Source organism: Pristis pectinata, chromosome 32 (genome assembly GCF_009764475.1).
Source record: "Pristis pectinata isolate sPriPec2 chromosome 32, sPriPec2.1.pri, whole genome shotgun sequence".
Taxonomy (NCBI): Eukaryota; Metazoa; Chordata; class Chondrichthyes; order Rhinopristiformes; family Pristidae; genus Pristis; species Pristis pectinata.
This window is the reverse complement of record NC_067436.1, coordinates 12,163,510-12,180,586: the sequence shown is the minus strand read 5'-3', so window position 1 is coordinate 12,180,586 and position 17,077 is coordinate 12,163,510. Positions and strand designations below refer to the sequence as shown.

At 40.9% G+C, this 17,077-nt stretch overlaps 1 protein-coding gene across 6 annotated transcripts in view; it reads left to right on the top strand.

Moving 5' to 3' along the window:
* celf6 (CUGBP Elav-like family member 6) overlaps positions 1-17,077 on the top strand; it is an 830,275-nt gene that overhangs the window by 789,169 nt on the left and 24,029 nt on the right. For 5 of the 6 annotated variants that reach the window (XM_052042318.1, XM_052042317.1, XM_052042316.1 and 2 more), the window contains one exon: positions 7,036-15,329. The exons of the other annotated variant lie outside the window; for it this stretch is intronic. Coding sequence is in view for 1 of the 5 variants with exons in the window: in XM_052042319.1 (XP_051898279.1) it covers positions 7,036-7,061 (26 nt within the window). In the remaining 4 variants the exon portion in view is untranslated. Of the gene's footprint in view, positions 1-7,035; positions 15,330-17,077 lie in introns of those variants that run through there. 6 annotated transcript variants of the gene reach the window in all.

Sequence of the window (17,077 nt, the reverse complement as noted above, 5' to 3'; positions counted from 1 at the left end):
TTTAAACTTCTCTGTTCTGAGTCTCTCTACACTTTTTCTCTCTTATGTTGGCCCCTGTTTTGGGATTTTGCATTGAAAAAGTTAACTTAACAGTGGACCATTCTGAAGAAACCTTTAAACCGTGTCTGTGTTTCTTTCCCATTCACTTACGTTAGTTTGCATTCAATATTTCCAGACAATGTAGCCAATTTAAAATGAGGCAGTGGAGCAGCAGGTTGTACTTTCAAATATTAGTCCAAGATGCCTGAAGCAACTTGTAAAAGGAAGTTGGATACATAAAGTTTCTTGTAAACAAAAGTTCAGTTGAATAAATTGCTAATATATCTGTTTTATGACATTCACCCAACCAACACCCAGTTCTGACAATCAACACACACAAACATTTCATACACAGTTGCACATCCAGAAAATCAGGTACAATCTTTTACATGCTTTGAAAGAGACTGGAATGAATTCATCCATCCAATGCAAAGAACAGAATCAGAAGTGATTTTCGAGAGAAACCAAGACCATTGCGAGAGAGAAAGCAACCCTCAGATCTGGAAACTAATAGCCATTTGTTGTTCCTGAATTATCCGTTTGAGCTAACAATATGAGTTGTTAAAAGAGAGGGTGCCAAATTAATGTTAATGGAAACGGAACCCATTATCAGAAGTAAGAGTGGAGTCAGCCACACTACCCCTGGGAACATTCTGATATCCAACAATCAGAACTGATCCATCCCATCCACTCTCCTCCCCCAACTCCATATCCCAAGATTGTTTTGGTGAGCTTTCTTAGTCTTCACAATAATTAGAGGAACCACGACTCCTAGTGGCAGGGAATTCCAAAGATACCCGCTGCTTGTCTCCCAGCACCAGAGTCCTGGGTTCAGTCCTGACCTTGGGTTCTGTCTTTGCAGAGACTGCATGTCCTCCATGACTGCATGGGTTCACCCTAAGTTCTTTAGTTTTCTCCGGGTGCTCTAGTTCCCTCCCTTGGCCCAAAGACGTGCAGGTCTGTAGGCTAATTGGCCACTAGTGTAGGTGAGTGGTAGAATCTGGGGGGGAGCTGATGGGAATGTGGGGAGAATGAAATGAAATTAATGTAGTATTGATGGATGTTTAATGGTCACCACAGACTCAGTGGGCCGAATGGCCTATTTCTGTGCTGTTTCTATAAGGCTATTCACAATATTCTAGAAAATTGCAGGGAACAATTTCAGGACATTTCTCAGTCTGAAGTGACCACCGCATGTCCTGAAATTGTTCTCCGCAATCTCTTGACAATTTAGAGGAAAGTGTCTCTCTGCTCTCTCTGAATTGTACATGTTTTGGTGAGAACATTTCTCATTCTTCTCATCTCTGAATATTGTCGGGTGCTTGCCCTCCTCTCTCCTCAAAGGTCAACCTTGTCATTCTGGAATCAAACCACTCAGAAAGAGCCCATTCATCCCACAGTGCCTGCTCTTTGAAAGCGTCCTCACAATTCATTCCTCCCCGACCATCCCTAAACCTGGCTCTTTCTCTGCACCCTTGTTACCTTTGAAATATTTTTATGCAGTGTCCTTTCAGGGGAAGAGATGTGAGTTTTTACAGTACATTACTGGGGTGGGGTTCTGGTCTCGCAGCTACACAGCCTCTGGATGAGAGGAATGAGATGAGGAGAAATTTCTTTTCTCAGATCACTGTGAATCCTTTGCCACTGAGGGCTGTGAGTCTGGTTCTGCTACCCTTTGAAGCAATGCAATGCCATTCATTACAACTTCCTGCATTAAAAACAACTTCTGTTTATCTACACAATGTTTTGTCTCCCAATTATCATTAATTTGTGTCTTCCAGTTACTAATCTGCCCCCGCCTCTGTTCTGCCTCCTCTCCCACCTTCCCAGTTTATTCAAATCTAGTCTGTCCAAAGTACTCGTTATTTTGAATAGTTAATCTTAACTTTGATCAAAATCAGTCAAGTGATCTCTCTGTGTAACTCACCTATGGCATTGCTGGTAAACCTCTCACCAAAGTAGTGACCTTCTCCCTGAAGTGTGGGTCTCAGAACTGGGCGCAATTCTCCAGGGGTGGCCTCTGCTGATAAACAGGCCTCCAAAATAGAGGAACAGTGATGGGTGGAGGCAGGATTATCATGACAATCCAATGCCCAAACACAGTGTTGAGATGAAGCTGCGATCCAGTCCTACTAGCCAAGGGTTCAAACCCAAGGGTATAATAATGCCCACTAAATAGAGTATTTTGTTCCGTTGTGTAAGTTATGTTGTTACACCCTGTTAAATGTCTTTTTCTTTTTGTTTGTCAAAACAGTTGTGTGCAAAAGAGGTAAAATACTTTGTACGAACAAATAGTCAGACTGGAGAGAGTAAAGAAAAAAGATTACAGGATTGTTCTACATCTCCAAACATTTTTTTTTCTCTTACAACTAACCCCAATCAAACCAGGCAGGGCCCAATCATAACTCCAGATGACCACAAGTCAATCTCAAACTCTGTGAAGTTACCTAGCGACTCTAGCGGTCATGGGGGAGACATTTCCCGACCAGTAAGTTGACCGTTTTGCAGTGAAGGTGTCATTTGATGACGTCATGTGACGGACTGTCGCTGCGTTGCATGACGTGAGGTCACGTATTTTTTTTGCGGTTGTGAAGTGCGTTATTAGTATTGCCCATGGTAACCGTTAGTGGTTGTTGTAAGTAAACTTGGAGTGCTAGTTGGTCAACCTTGACCAGATCGTGACCTTTGACCTTTGCTGTTGTAGTGTGAGTTATGTGTTGTGGTGCCATATTAAATGTGTAAAATATTATTGAGAAAAATAGATATAGAGTTGGCTTTATTCCTGCAATTTCCTTGCTATTTTACCACTGGTTATAAATATCTATGTCAGCAATCAATGCCTTTTTAATATCTCTACTTTAATAATCATCTACCACTATACTGAAGAAATTCAAGGACCTTTTTCATTTGCGCCTGTTGTTCCAAAATTATAGTGCATTAAAGCGAAATTATCTTGGAAAGAAAGGTGACACAAAATTGCCTTCGCCTTTTACAAAGTCATGACACTACCTCATTAGTTTCAGAGTTCCTCAATTAAAAAGTGAATAAGGGGTTGGTTAGTGAGATAAGTTCCTGCGTGTGAAATTGAAGTGGGGGGTTTGGGAAGGGAGAGGAAGTTTGAAAGGACGGGGTCATAAGAAATGGAGGGAGGCATGAATGTTACCAGATTACGAGAATTTATGGAATAGGATGAAGCACTTTTGTCCCTTCAGTCTGCTTCAATATCATGGTTATTCTGAACTTTGACATCAGTTCCATTTCTCTCTCCCATCCCCACAATCCTACACTCCAAAAATCTATCTCAGCATAACGACTCTGTGCCCACAACTCTCCAAAGTGGAGAATTCCAAAGATGAGATAGAATTTCTCCTCATCTCTGTCTTACATGGCAGCTTCCTTATCCCAAGTCTACGCCCCGGTCACCTCCCCCACCCCCTCTTGGGAGGGAAGCAATGATGGGTCCATTGGGAGCTGTGCATTGGGAGAAAGGCCGAAAACTGATGATCCAAAGATGAAAGTTAAAATTCAGTTAATTAAATAATTGATAGCACAAGATTACAGCTAAAAACACATCCAGTTTACTAATGCGCACAGGGAGAGAATTCTGCCATTTCCTCAGTCTGGCATACATGTGACTCTGGGTCCATGGGATAGTGGTTGACTCTCAATGGAAATGGCCCAGTAAGCAATCCAATAGTAGGGAAGGCAATTTAGTGTTGTCCCTGGCAATGAGGCCCACATTTTAAAAAAAACGACCCTGTCCTCCACTTTTGTATAATATGAAAATGTTTGCTGTATACACCTGCATTGAGATTAGCACCTTGGGCAAACCCCCCAGTGAAAGGTGATGGACTCTGGATCGCCATCACAACATTAATGATTTAACAGACTCAGTACAGCAAACAGTAAGGCAATTTTGTCCTACCTAATTGACTGACCACACATGAAAAACTCCATGGAAATGAAAAGGGTCCTCCGATGGATATTGCTGATGCTCTCGGATTGTCAGTTGTGATTGTGTTTCATTTCTGGTATCAGACAAAGCTGCTGTGTTTGCGTTCGATGGAAACTAAAATGAGCATGATTGTTCCTTCTATCCCAGCATGCACCAGTGCCAGCATTTGAACCACTTAATTTGTTCTTTTCTTTTGAAATTGTTTCTGGTGAAAATTCCTAGTTGTACCTGTAACCTCAGATCCAGTGAATCTTTCAGCCGTGGTGAGTGAGTGGATAGGTTGTTAAACTCAACGTCATTCAGTGGCACAGCTGGAGTAGGTTACCACATGGACACAGTGAGAACATAGAACAGTGCAGCACAGGAACAGGCCCTTCGGCCCACGATGTTGTGCCGAACTAATTAAATTAGTAATTAAAAGCCTCCTAAACTAATCCCTTTTGCCTTCCCAATGTCCATATCCCTTCATTCTCTGCATATTCATGTTCCTATCTAAGAGCCTCTTAAATGCCTCTATCGTATTTGCCTCCACCACCACCCCTGGCAGCACATTCCAGGCACCCACCATTCTCTGTGTAAAAAAATTGCCCCGCACATCTCCTTTGAACTTGCTCCCTCTCACCTTAAATGCATGTCTCCAGTATTAGACATCTTGACCCTGGGAAAAAGATACTGGCTGTGTACTCTTATCTACGCCCCTCATAATCTTATAAACTTCTATCAGGTCTCCCCTCAGCCTCCACCGCTCCAGGGAGAACAACCCAAGTTTGTCCAACCTCTCCTTATAGCACATGCCCTCTAATCCAGGCAGCATCCTGGTAAACCTCTTCTGCACCCTCTCCAAAGCTTCCACATCTTTTCTATAATAGGGCGACCAGAATTGAATGCAATACTCCCACACAGCCCAACCAGAGTTTTATAAAGCTGCAACATAACTACCTGATTTTTGAACTCAGTGCCTCGACTAATAAAGGCAAGCATGTCATATGCCTTCTTTACCATGCTACCAACCTGTGCAGCAACTTTGAAGGAACTATGGGCTTAGACCCAAAGATTCCATGAGGTTCTGATCATTCCTGATCAGACATCTGCATTTGCCATGGCTAATCAATGTGTTTCTGAAATACTATTCAATCTTCAGTTGGAAACCTCCAAAACTGAAATCAGATGATGTTCTCGGGAGCAGAAACCTTTGTAGAATTTATTGTTATTTCACTCTGTGACACACACCTTCAAGGCTACATAAATATCCTTCTTCCATATTTTGAGTCACACAGAATAGAAAGATCCCAAATTCAGCTTCTGGTGGCTTCGTCATTCATATCCATTGTTGCCAATCATGCCCTTCAATTGGTGGTGCCCCTTGACACTATTTAGAAAAGAACAGAGGAGCTATTCCTAGCTGGTCTTGAAAAATGATCATTTGGTCATTTTCACATTGCCATTTGCTGTGCACAAAATGGCTGCCACACATCCTGATTTCACCTTATGACAGCCCTTCCAGTGTACTTCAATGGCTGCAGAACACTTTAGGATGTCCTGAAATTAAAGTTTTAATATAACTGAACTTCCTAAATCATCCTGAGCGCCCTTGCAACCCCACGTTAACTCATTTGATGGTTCTGTTCATTCTAATTAGCTGCATTTTTACCATACACTTTTACCAATCCTTGAGTTTGTGATAGACAACTTCCAACAGGTGATTCCAGGGTTTAGGGTTGAAATCTGTCAAGCTGACATTTCTTCCCCCAATTTCCAGTTGGATGTTCACACATTCTTGTCCTTTTCTTTTGCCTTTACAGTTATTCCATTGTCAAATTAGTTTACAATCAGCTTACGGGACATTTGTTCGTGTGGCACAAATTCAGACTCTATTTCCATAAAGAAAAAAAATCTATGCAGGATGGAACTCATTTGCTGTAGTCCTGCCAGTTATTCTCAGGTTTATAGTTAGACCTGTGCATGTTGGAGGTCTCTCGTAATGTTTGAACTGCAGTACTTGTGGAGGGAAAATCGATTTTAGCCCTTTTATTCTGTCAAATGTTCACCAAAACTTTATCCCAAAAAGCAGGTAATAGAAGAAAGAAAGAAATATTGGGGAAAGTACAATGCAGTTGGCATAGAGTCAGAGAGTAATGAAGCATGGAAACAGGCCCTTCAGCCCAACTCATCCATGCCGACTAAGATGCCCATCTAACTTGGCCCCATTTTCCCCCGTGTTAAACCTTTCCTATCAATGTACCTGTCCAAGTGCCTTTTAAATGTTGTTAATGTACCTGCCTCAACCACTTCCTCTGGCAGCTTGTTCCATATACTGACCACCCTCTGGGTGAAAAAGTTGCCCCTCAAGTTCCTCTTAAATCTCTCCCCTCTCATCCTAAACCTATGTCCTCTTCTTCTTGATTCTCCAATTCTGGGAAAAAGACTGAGTGCATTCACCCTAGCTATGCCCCTCATGGTTTTATACACCTCTAAAATAACCTCATTCTCCTGTGTTCCAATGAATAATGTCCCAACCTGTCCAACCTCTCTCCATAACTCAGTCCCTCAAGTCCCAGCAACATCCTTATAAATCTCCTCTGCACTCTTTCCAGCTTAATGGCATCTTTCCTATAGCAGGGAGACCAAAACTGAACACAATATTCCAAAGGCAGCCTCACCAACACCTTGTACAACCACAACATAACATCCCAACTTCTGTACTCAAGTGCCCTGACTGATAAAGACCAGTGTGCCAAAAGCCTTCTTCACCACTCTGTCTACCTGTGACACCACTTTCAGGGAACCATGTACTTGTACTCTTAGGTCCCTCTGTTCTACAAAACTCCCCAGGGCCCTACCATTCACTGTGAAAGTCCTACCCTAATTTGTCTTCCCAAAATGCAACACCTTGCACTTACCTGAATTAAACGTATGCCTAGCTTTGCCACTGAATGCTTTCTAGATGCACAAATAATTGTCTTCCTATTGTATTAATGCAATGTTTTTGTCTTTCTTTATGTTGTTCTCCTTCTCTCTCTCTTTCTCTCTCTCCCGCTCAGGTTGGAAGCATCGTCACATTCAGTGATCCTTTGTCACAAGTGCAGTCTGAAAATTAAATGACTTTTTTTTGCTGCGAATCACTGTGGAAGAAAACAGATTAGATTTCAAAGGGGAAAAAAAAACACTTCGGGAGCGATTTGGGGGAATTAAAAAGGATGTTGGATGGAAACAAAAAAAACAAAAATCAAAAAATTAATGACAAGAAAATTAATTCATATTCGCACTGGAACTGTGATAGGGGCATTGAGACACACCATGACTGAGTTTATCCGAAAGCACTGAATAATTGTTCAGAGGATTAAACGATAATTACAGACTTTTCAAATTTACCAAAGCCAGCTGGATAAGATTGTGTGCCTACAACCAACGTGACACGTCCTTGCCTTTGAAACAGGCAGGACATTACAGATTAAAGGGACATTTTCAAAGCTGGCACAGGGACTTAAAAGTTGTACTACTGTAAAATCACATCATTCCTTAGATGATTAGGGACCAAAGGACCAAACTTTTTTAAATCTTATAGTTGTAAGTAAAAAAAAATAGATCATAACATTTCATGGTGATTTAGGGCAAAATATGTGTGTACAAGAAAAGGCTTCATAGGATTTAAGAGTCATTTTAGGAACACTTAAGTATTTAGGAAGGAGCTCAGACAGTGGAAAGACAATCGATTCTGCAATTATATGGGAGTGGAAAATTCATTTTATATTCCTGAAGAGCTGGCTCATGAGCTATGTCCCGATGTACAGTAGCTGATGAAATAATGGGACTTTCATCATCAAAGCACTAGAGGTTACTTGTAAAAATTTAGAAATGCTGTTCTTGCTGTTCCTAAGCATTTATTTAGTACTATAAATATTAAAAGCTGTTCATATCAGATCTGCCCTCTGTTGATTGACATTGTTTCTCAGGCAGTGTAATGGTTCTCTTACTCAGGAGTGTTGTGTCTTGTAAAGTTTTCACACTCCCTGTCCTGGACAAACCACAGGAGTAGTGCTGGTTCACAGCAGCGTGAGTGGACCCTGGTCCAATATGCAATACTACATAGAAAAGAGGTATATTATTAAATAACAGGCAAATAAATACAACTGAGATTCACGTGGACAAACAATACACCCTGTTCTATCTGTTTTACCTTGTTGAAGGTAAGTATTGATGAACAGAACATTACTTATTTTCTATGTATTCATCTGAGGAATGTTGATTTCACTGGGAACGCCAGCATTTATTGTCCATCCCTAATTCCCCCTGAACACAGGAGGCATTTAAGAGTCAACCACATTAATGGGCTCCAGACTCACATATAGGTCAGTGGATAAGGAAGGCAGACCTCATTCCCTCAAGCATATTAGAAATAGGTTTCTATGATGGTTACTTTTACTGTTACTAGATTAGACGGCTTTCTTTTAATTCCAAATTTAGTTTCATGTTTATCTGAATTTAACTTCCCAAGCTGCCATGGTGGATTCAAACCCATGCCTCTGGATCAACTAGTTCAGTAACTTAACCACTGCACTACCATACCCCATTACGAATGAATCCTGATCTCTCTGACACAGGTCTTTGAACATAGCCTTACAAAGCATCACACTTTATCATTTTACAAGTTTCCTTGCCTACATTATTCACAGTTTCTGTTATTCAAAGTCAAGTCTTAAAGCAGTAAAAACGTTTTCTTTACAAAAGCGTTCTGTTGAGACAAGTTGGGGTCATTGAGTTCGTCAAACTCGGCTGGCATTCTGTTTCTACTATTTAATTGAGAATTGCATCTTGAAGGGTTCTGTAAGGTCTGAATCATCATTCTTTTCTCATGGAATCCTTATGAGCACAATCAAATTTGTAATCTCCTTCCTTCAAGCCAATCTTTAGGAACACTCTGTGCAAGAAATAGGTGCAGAGTAGGATACACAGCCCCTCAATCCCAGCTGGCATTCAGTGGGTCCGCAGAAGAAACCTAACATCAAAGCTCCTTTTCCATCAGAACTCCAATGTCTTGATTCCGTTCAAAAAATAAAACACTGCAGATGCTTCACATTTGAAATAAAATACTGTAAATACTCAGTGGGCAGCATCAGGGAAAAGACCTACCCCAGCAACACCCTTGGTACTTTCATTCCCCAGTGAGTTTCTTATGGTTAGAGCATTTATTTTCCTTTTTTCCCTCTCCTCTATTATCATTTGTTTCCATACGTCCTCCAGGAAAATCACTGGCAAATAAAAGCCTACATCACTCTCTCTCAGCCAGCACCACCCCTACTTGTGTCATTCAGTTTCACTTGGTCTCCATCCTATCACAGACATTCCCTCTGTTCTTTCCACCACTCACCCATCTCTGCAGCTTTAAACATGTTGGATTTCTCAGTTTTCTACATTCTGGTGAAAGCTCATGAACTTGAAACCTTGACCGTTTCTTGATCCTTTTTCTGGCCAAAGTTCTTTCAGTTTGACCTTTGAGCCCACTACACATTGGGATCAATTTACATTGGCCCATTAATCTACTGACCCACATGTCTTAAGGACGTGGGAGCAAACTGGAGCACCCAGGGGAAACCCACGCAGTCACAGGGAGAACGTGCAAACTCCAAACAGACAGCACCGGATGTTGGGATTGGATCCGGATCTCGGAGAGGCTTCGTCACTGTGCCACTTTATTCAGAAATTGTCTCAGGATCTCGGGCACAGAAAACTACTCATCAACTGAGTTTAAGTCTGTCCCCATCAGTTACCATTAATATAGTGATTGGTAGACATGTGATTCTCTGATATATCCAAAGCAGGAGCCACAAAGCATTTCCAATGCGTTTGTGATATCCCAAGCACATAGGCAAGTTTGTCTTCGAGTAGCAGACTGGTGAGCCTTTCAAATGCATGCACATACATTGAAAGAATTGCGCAATGTGCCATGGTAAATGCATATCTTGCCTTACTGCAACACGTAAGTAGGGGCGCCTCAGGGAAGCATGCTGAGCCCCTACTGAATACTATCCATTTCAATTGCCTGCTCCAAATCCTTCTCATTCCTGATGGCTCCAGTGTCACCAGAGGGGTTAACACGGACAAACCACTGAACATAAGACAAAGCTCCACCAAGAACTCAAAGGTTGTTGAGACTGATTGACTGGGGCATTGCCCAACTCAGCATTGGTGTTCTTCCAATTACAAGGCTGCATAATCCATCTTATCATCATAATGCTGCATAATCATCTTAGGAAGGGTTCTGCAGGAATGAAGCTGACTGAAGAAAGGGAATTCTTGAGAAGGTTCATCTCTATTTATCACTATTCATTTCTTTAAACAATGCACTGAGACTCCTGAGATAACCCAAATTTTGTCCCACAGAATTGGTACTTCTCATTCTGGAATCAAAAGTCAGATCTCAATGAAATATGGTCCAATATCTCAATAAGATTGCAGTGTCACTACAAGAAATGCTACCAGATCTCCCAGACCAGGAGCAAAGGATTCATGCATATCAATATTTAGTAAATGCATTCAAATAAAGAAGAACATCAGACAAAATAAAATGTGGCCGATCAGGGTCGCTCCATGCAGCTGAGATGTCTCATGCATCATTTCAAAATGCCCCTTCCTTCCAGATCAAATTGCCAGCACAGATCATCAAGAGCAAAGTTTCAGGTAACAACTCCTACCTGTTGTGTGATCAGGTTGTCTGGAACCTTGTACCTTTAATGCCATGCTAACTTTGACTGAATTTGAAAACCATTCATTAGGATGACGAGAAGATTCTTCTTTACATTGAAACATACCCCAGAACCCTGATGTGTAAAAGTAATTCACAGCAAGTGCTGTAAAATTCCTTGCAAATTTCAGTAATTTTCTTTACATCACTGTTCAATTCATTTTCTGATTGTCTGATTTTTTTTCCAATGGATGGTGGAAGACCACAATCAAGAATCCTTATCTAACATAGGCAACCTTTGATCAGTAAAGGTGATAGCCAATTCTTCCAAGAGGAGTCTGCTGCCTCCAGGTAGACTTACGGAAGCCTCAATGTGAATTATTTCTCGGCATTTCAGTGGGGTCACAGTTATTGTACAGCCCAGGTCTCACAACAACAGGGTAACTACAGAACAAGTGACTCAAAACTTGTTACCTTTCCATCTTCTCAAGTTCTGTATGCATTTGGATCTAGAGCCAACTGGATATGGATGCTTGATTAGAATCATAGCAGTAAGAAGAAGGACATTCTGCCCATTGAGTCTATGCCAGCTATGACAGCAATTGTGTTTGGTATCCAGCATTTTAATCCAACCTTCCAAGATTACCTCTCTAATAACATGATGATGTGCTACCATATCATAATCCACACAATCTTGGACAACTCAAATACATCAGGAGATCAGACCTTTCTCATAACCTTGGAATGAAAGGTTCTTATTGTTCAAGTCAACAGTTTTAACCTGAAAGAGGTCATGCCAGAAGATACCAACCCACTAATCAGCACTCCTGAGGACCCATTGAGAATCTAACCCATTGAGAAACCAAGTGGGAGACTTAAAGTTTGAGGTGATAGATCAGGTAATCATTAATTTATACAAAATCAGGCTTTAAAGACATGGATTATTAAACCAAATCTGATACGTTAGTTATACTTCAAATGCATTTATCAAATTGCATTCATATCATTATCATTATATTCCTTGTTGAAATCTTACTGTCTACATAATCTTCCCAATATTGCACTCCTTTGTAGATTCTTGCGTCCACTTTCAAAGTGAGTCTTTTATCAACTTGTCACTTTGCAATTCTCAGCAACCGTGATGCTGTGGTGCCTCATGTTTGCACCTATTATCTTCTCATCTGTTCTACAGACAAGTTCCCTTGCGCCAATCCATGTGTCTGCCTTTTGAATTAACTTGTGTCTCATGCTTGGTTTAATTATCTTGACTTTCAATCCCTCTTCTCCTGAAGATTCTGCATCTGAAACATCAAAATAATGGACTGGTTTTTACACAGTATACAAATAGTGTAACTTCACCACACCTTCAATGCTCCTGCTCCCAATATCATAATGTGCCAAGTACAAACTAATGCTCCCTCCTAGAATCTAAGAAATGCCATGTTTCCATCAATATTTCCCTTCTTACTTATCTGTACCATAATAGTGTTTGAGAGTATGAAGACTAATTTTATAAATTAAAACAAATAGTTTAGTGATTGCTCTAGATAGCGAAACAAGCCAATTTCTCTCTTCTAACTGTAAAATAGTACACCAGCTGATTTTACTGAATGGTTTTAGATTTGACCAAGAGTTTGCAGAAAGAACTTAATTTTTAAATCCTTTACCTTGCATTGTTTTTTTTAAAACAACTGAACGAAAAACCTATTCCAGTGCTGGACACTAACTTTGGCAAGTTATAAAGTGGTGGTGTCTGAGGGTTACATGGATTACAAACCAAATGTTGGTGTATTCTGGTGTTTAATTGTGCCTTGAGGCACTAGCTTTGCCATTTCCCCTTCTGTTTGCCCTAAGAATCCTGATACAAAATTTAAAACTTGATTCAATGTGTTCCTTTATTGAATGAGAACACTGAAAATGTCAGAGCTTTCTGCATTTTGTAAATTAACCCTAGAGATGCTCCCAAGACAAGTGTTTGCTTTTGGTGCAGAGTGTACCTTTAACATAATCCAAAATAAGCAATGCAAACAAGAAATCTACTGCACATGGCATATCAATGACCATTTTAGCTATTCTTCTTATTACATATGTTTACATTGGGTTTATAGCACAAAACAGGCCATTTGACCCAAACAGTCCATGCTGGGGTTTATATTTCACTCCAGCCTCTTCCCACACATCTTCAGCTAAACCTATAAGTGTATTCATTACCCATTTCTCCCTTACATGCTTGTCCAGCCTCTCCTTACATCCATCTATACTTTTCCCCACCCACTCCCTGCGGGAGTGAGTTCCACATTTTCACTACACTTTGGGCAAAAATGTTTCTTTGGAATTCTTTATTGGATTTCTTGGTGACTATCCTATATTTATGGCTTCTGTTTAGGTTCTTTCACACAAATAGAAACATTCTGCAAATGCTTGATCAAGACCTTTCATAATTTTAAGACTCTATCAGTCACACCTCATTCTTTTCTCAAAAGAAAAGAGACCCATTCTGTACATCTTTTCTGATCTGCACACCCTCCCACTCCTGCTTTCTGAGCTGCTCATCTCTGCACCATCCCCAGTGCCATAATATCCTTTTTATAACATGGTGCCCATGACTGTGTGCATTACCCTAGGTGTGATATAACCAAGGTTTTTTACGTTAGATTAACATTCCTACTTTTCAGTCCTGTCCCTCATAAACCCTCATATTTCGTTTGCTGCTTTCATGTCCTTGCCCGATGAGAGTGGATACCACTGAAGGACTTCTGGGATAAAACAACTTTAAATGCCCTAACATTCCTCTTAAGTACACAAGGAGAACACAAGCCTTCTAATGCAAACAATGACCAGATGGTTTAAGTCCAAGAGAAAAGAAGTCCTGATCCAGGGTTTCGACCCAAAACGTCAACAATTCCTTTTCCCCTTACAGATGTTGCCTGACCCGCTGAGTTCCTCCAGCAGATTGTTTGTTGCTCCAGATTCCTGCATCTGCAGTCTCTTCTGTTTCCAGATAAGAATGCTATCCACTTGCAGATTGAATACTCGTGACCAGTCACTCTTACTTTCAAAGAAGGTTCAAATAGCTCAGGAGTAACAAATAGAAATGGCAGCATATGTAGAAAGAAAGAATGTTTATGTGGGGCAGGTAGGGTTGGTGGATAAGATTACAGTCCAGGCTCTGTCAATACATCGTTAGAAAATCTTGAAAGATACTCCAGATCAGTGTGCCTATTCCAAAGGCCTGGAGTGCTGGGACCTTTGCACTGTTGCAGGAGCTTTTGAGAAGAGATTTTCTGCTTTTCTAAGGACCAGAAGCCTTAAAACTCCTCTGAAACCCATAAGGAGAGCAAAAAGAATTGCAGCACTTGCCTGTGTGATATGAATATTATCTTTGGTCATGAGTATTGATACTGAAGTGGATAGCATTCTTAGCTACTCAGTCCTGATGCAAGGTTTCGACCCAAAACACTGACAATTTCTTTACCCCAGCAGATGCTGCTCGACCTGCTGAGTTCCTCCAGCAGATTGTTTGTTGCTCCAGATTCCAGCATCTGCAGTCTCCTGTGTCTAACGTTCTTATCTCTGATTTAAACCACTTGGCATTGCTTTTCATTTTATGAGGGTTAGTGCTTCCACGGTGATGTTGAAACAGCAGCCTTCCTTCACTGAGAATCATAATTGCACAATGGCAAAAGTGACAGGTGGGAAAAAGGCCATTCAGCCCATCAAACCTAACCTTATTTTCCTGATATCTGGTGTGATTATGATTAGACACTTCTTCCTGCTGTTCCCAGAGTCTTGAACTGCCATAGTGAGTTTTGAGCTCATGATACCTGGATTGCTAATCCAGCAACCTAACCGCAAATTAATATAATGCGCCAAAGCACATTAACTTGCCTCCTGCTCCGCCTGGGTTAATCAAGTCATCAATGGAAGTTTAAGGGTAAGAAGTAGACACTACATTGCCTGAGAAACAAATGAGTGGGACCTTATTTTAGTCATTTTATATTATGAAGAAAGACAGCAGTAATGCATTAAGAGTCAGCTTCTAACGAGGAAGAATAACATATCTTACATTATCACCAACATTGGCAATGCCTTTGCTTCTGCTCTCCATAGACTTCAGAACAACTGAAGTTGGTCCAGATAAAAGTGAACATATTTGCATTATGCCAGCAGAAAGATGCATTAAGAGATAAAGAAGCTTTTAATTAACAAATTCCTCTAGTTACAGGTACTGCAAACTAGCTACTAAGACCTTGCTGCATTTGTACATATATTATAGCATATTTTTCTTTCTTTACCTATGGTTTTCTTTATAATACACAGAAGAATAAAAAAATGGATTTAAGATTTTCAATGTTTTACCATAATATTAAATGAAATTTTAAAAAATAACAGGCCAAAGCAGATATTTGTGCGGTCTGCCTATTTAAGATCCGATATTTAAATAATTTATTATTTGCTATTTATGATCAGATTTAAGTACTTCGGTTGACATTCGTTATCATTGTCGCTTCTTGACTTTTAATAATTTAATTGTCATAACCGGTCTTATTTATTTTTGGGGCTCGAGAGGAGATTTTCTGCCCCTTCACTTTTACTGCCAGAGATGTAATTTAAATTAGAGATTGTATAGACAAGCAGAACATGCCCTGTAATTCTGACAATTTAATGTAGTGTAAAACAATTGCAGTAGTTCTGTAGGTAATGCTATTCTGCTTCGACTGAAATAAAAGCACAGTCCAGTGGAAAGCTTAAACCTGTCTCATGTTTTATTGCCTGAAGATGTTTTTGGCTCTCATTCTTAGTTCTTAGCGTTGACTGCATTATTATGTGTTATTATATAGTTATAATAAAGAACTACAGTTCCCAGTAGGCAATGCAAGGGGTCACATGGGGGAACAGGAAGTGGCTGCAAAAAGAGAGGGAAAGCAAGCAGTCTGGGGTTAGTTAATAAAATGTTCAGATGTTAAACCCACACGAAGTTTGTCTCTTGATGAAGGACAAACGTAACATTGACAACACTGGTTTATGATTGACTCTATATCAGTGCACCAGCTTCTTCTGTATAAAAGCAGAAATTGATGGAAAAAGCTCAGCAAGTCAGTCAGCATCTGTGGAAGGAGAACCAGAATCATTGTTTCATCAAGGAGGCTAGTTCAGATTTCCAGCGTCTGAAGTTTGTTTTTGACTTTCAGCTTCTTTTGTTTGCCCAGTCGAAAAGCCACAAGTCAGGGAATTGGGTCAGGATAAGCATCACTGCAATACCTCCACGTCTGTCTGTCAGGCAGTGAATTGTTGCGCTGGTTTCAACAGAGGGCCACCCGCTGTCTGACGCTCGTGATTCAGCTCGTCCTCGATTCCCCTGCCCGCGCGCTGAATCTCAGGAGTCTGAGGGGAATTGGGGGGGGGGGGGTCAGATGTCAGTGCAACTGATCTGCTGCTTCACCACTGACTCACCACTGAACCCAGCTGCAGAGACCAGGCTTGGATCTTGAAGGGCCCCATACACTTCACTGCCTGCTCCTCAGCCTTAGGCAGTGAGGTTGTCTAGACAACAATACCATTTATTCGAATGGGGAAACTGACACTGAGTAAAGAGGTAAGTCTGGGTAAGTGGTTTAGTTATTTTACAATTTTAATGCTTTTGATTAATCTCAGTTGTTTTCAATGTAATTACTTCCATTATTTAATCTTTTACATAGTTTTTAATACTAATTGCTTGAGAAATGTAAAAGTTGGCCAAGTTGGCAAACAAGTCCGAGAGTCATACGACACAGAAACAGGCCCTTCGGCCCACCATGTCTATGCTGACCATCAAGCTCTCCCTATACTAATCCCATTTACCAGCACTTACTCCATAGCCTATTATGGCTTGGCAGTTCAAGTGTTTGGCTAGATGCTTCTTGTGTTGTGAGAGTACCTGCCTCCACCACCTTCTCCAAATTCCAACTGCCTTCTGGGGCAGGACCTCAGTATCCGCCACCTGAGGCCTATTATTCACTCTACCTTGTGGGACACCTCTCAGAGGTATGGAGGTTGGTCCTCCGTATCCGAGTAGAGATAGTACAGATAAGCTCAACTGTGGTAAAGTCCAACAGCAGGTCAAATCCACAATGATCAACTCATTACATCTGCTCCTGATGACCACACTTGAACACTGGAAAGGTTCGTGTGTGTCAGATATATGTCACCGTCCAATTGGGTTCACTGTACCAGGCTAATATTTGGTTCCAGATTTCCCAGTGATTGCCAGTCCCCAATCGTTTCAAAAGTAGCAACATAGATATTGCTGTCAGCAGTGAGACCACACCCCGTCATGGACTTCAATGAAATGGTGGGATTTCTTCCCAGGTGAGAGCCTTTTTGCCGCAAGTTCCTGCAAATATGTGAAACCCGCCTACAAA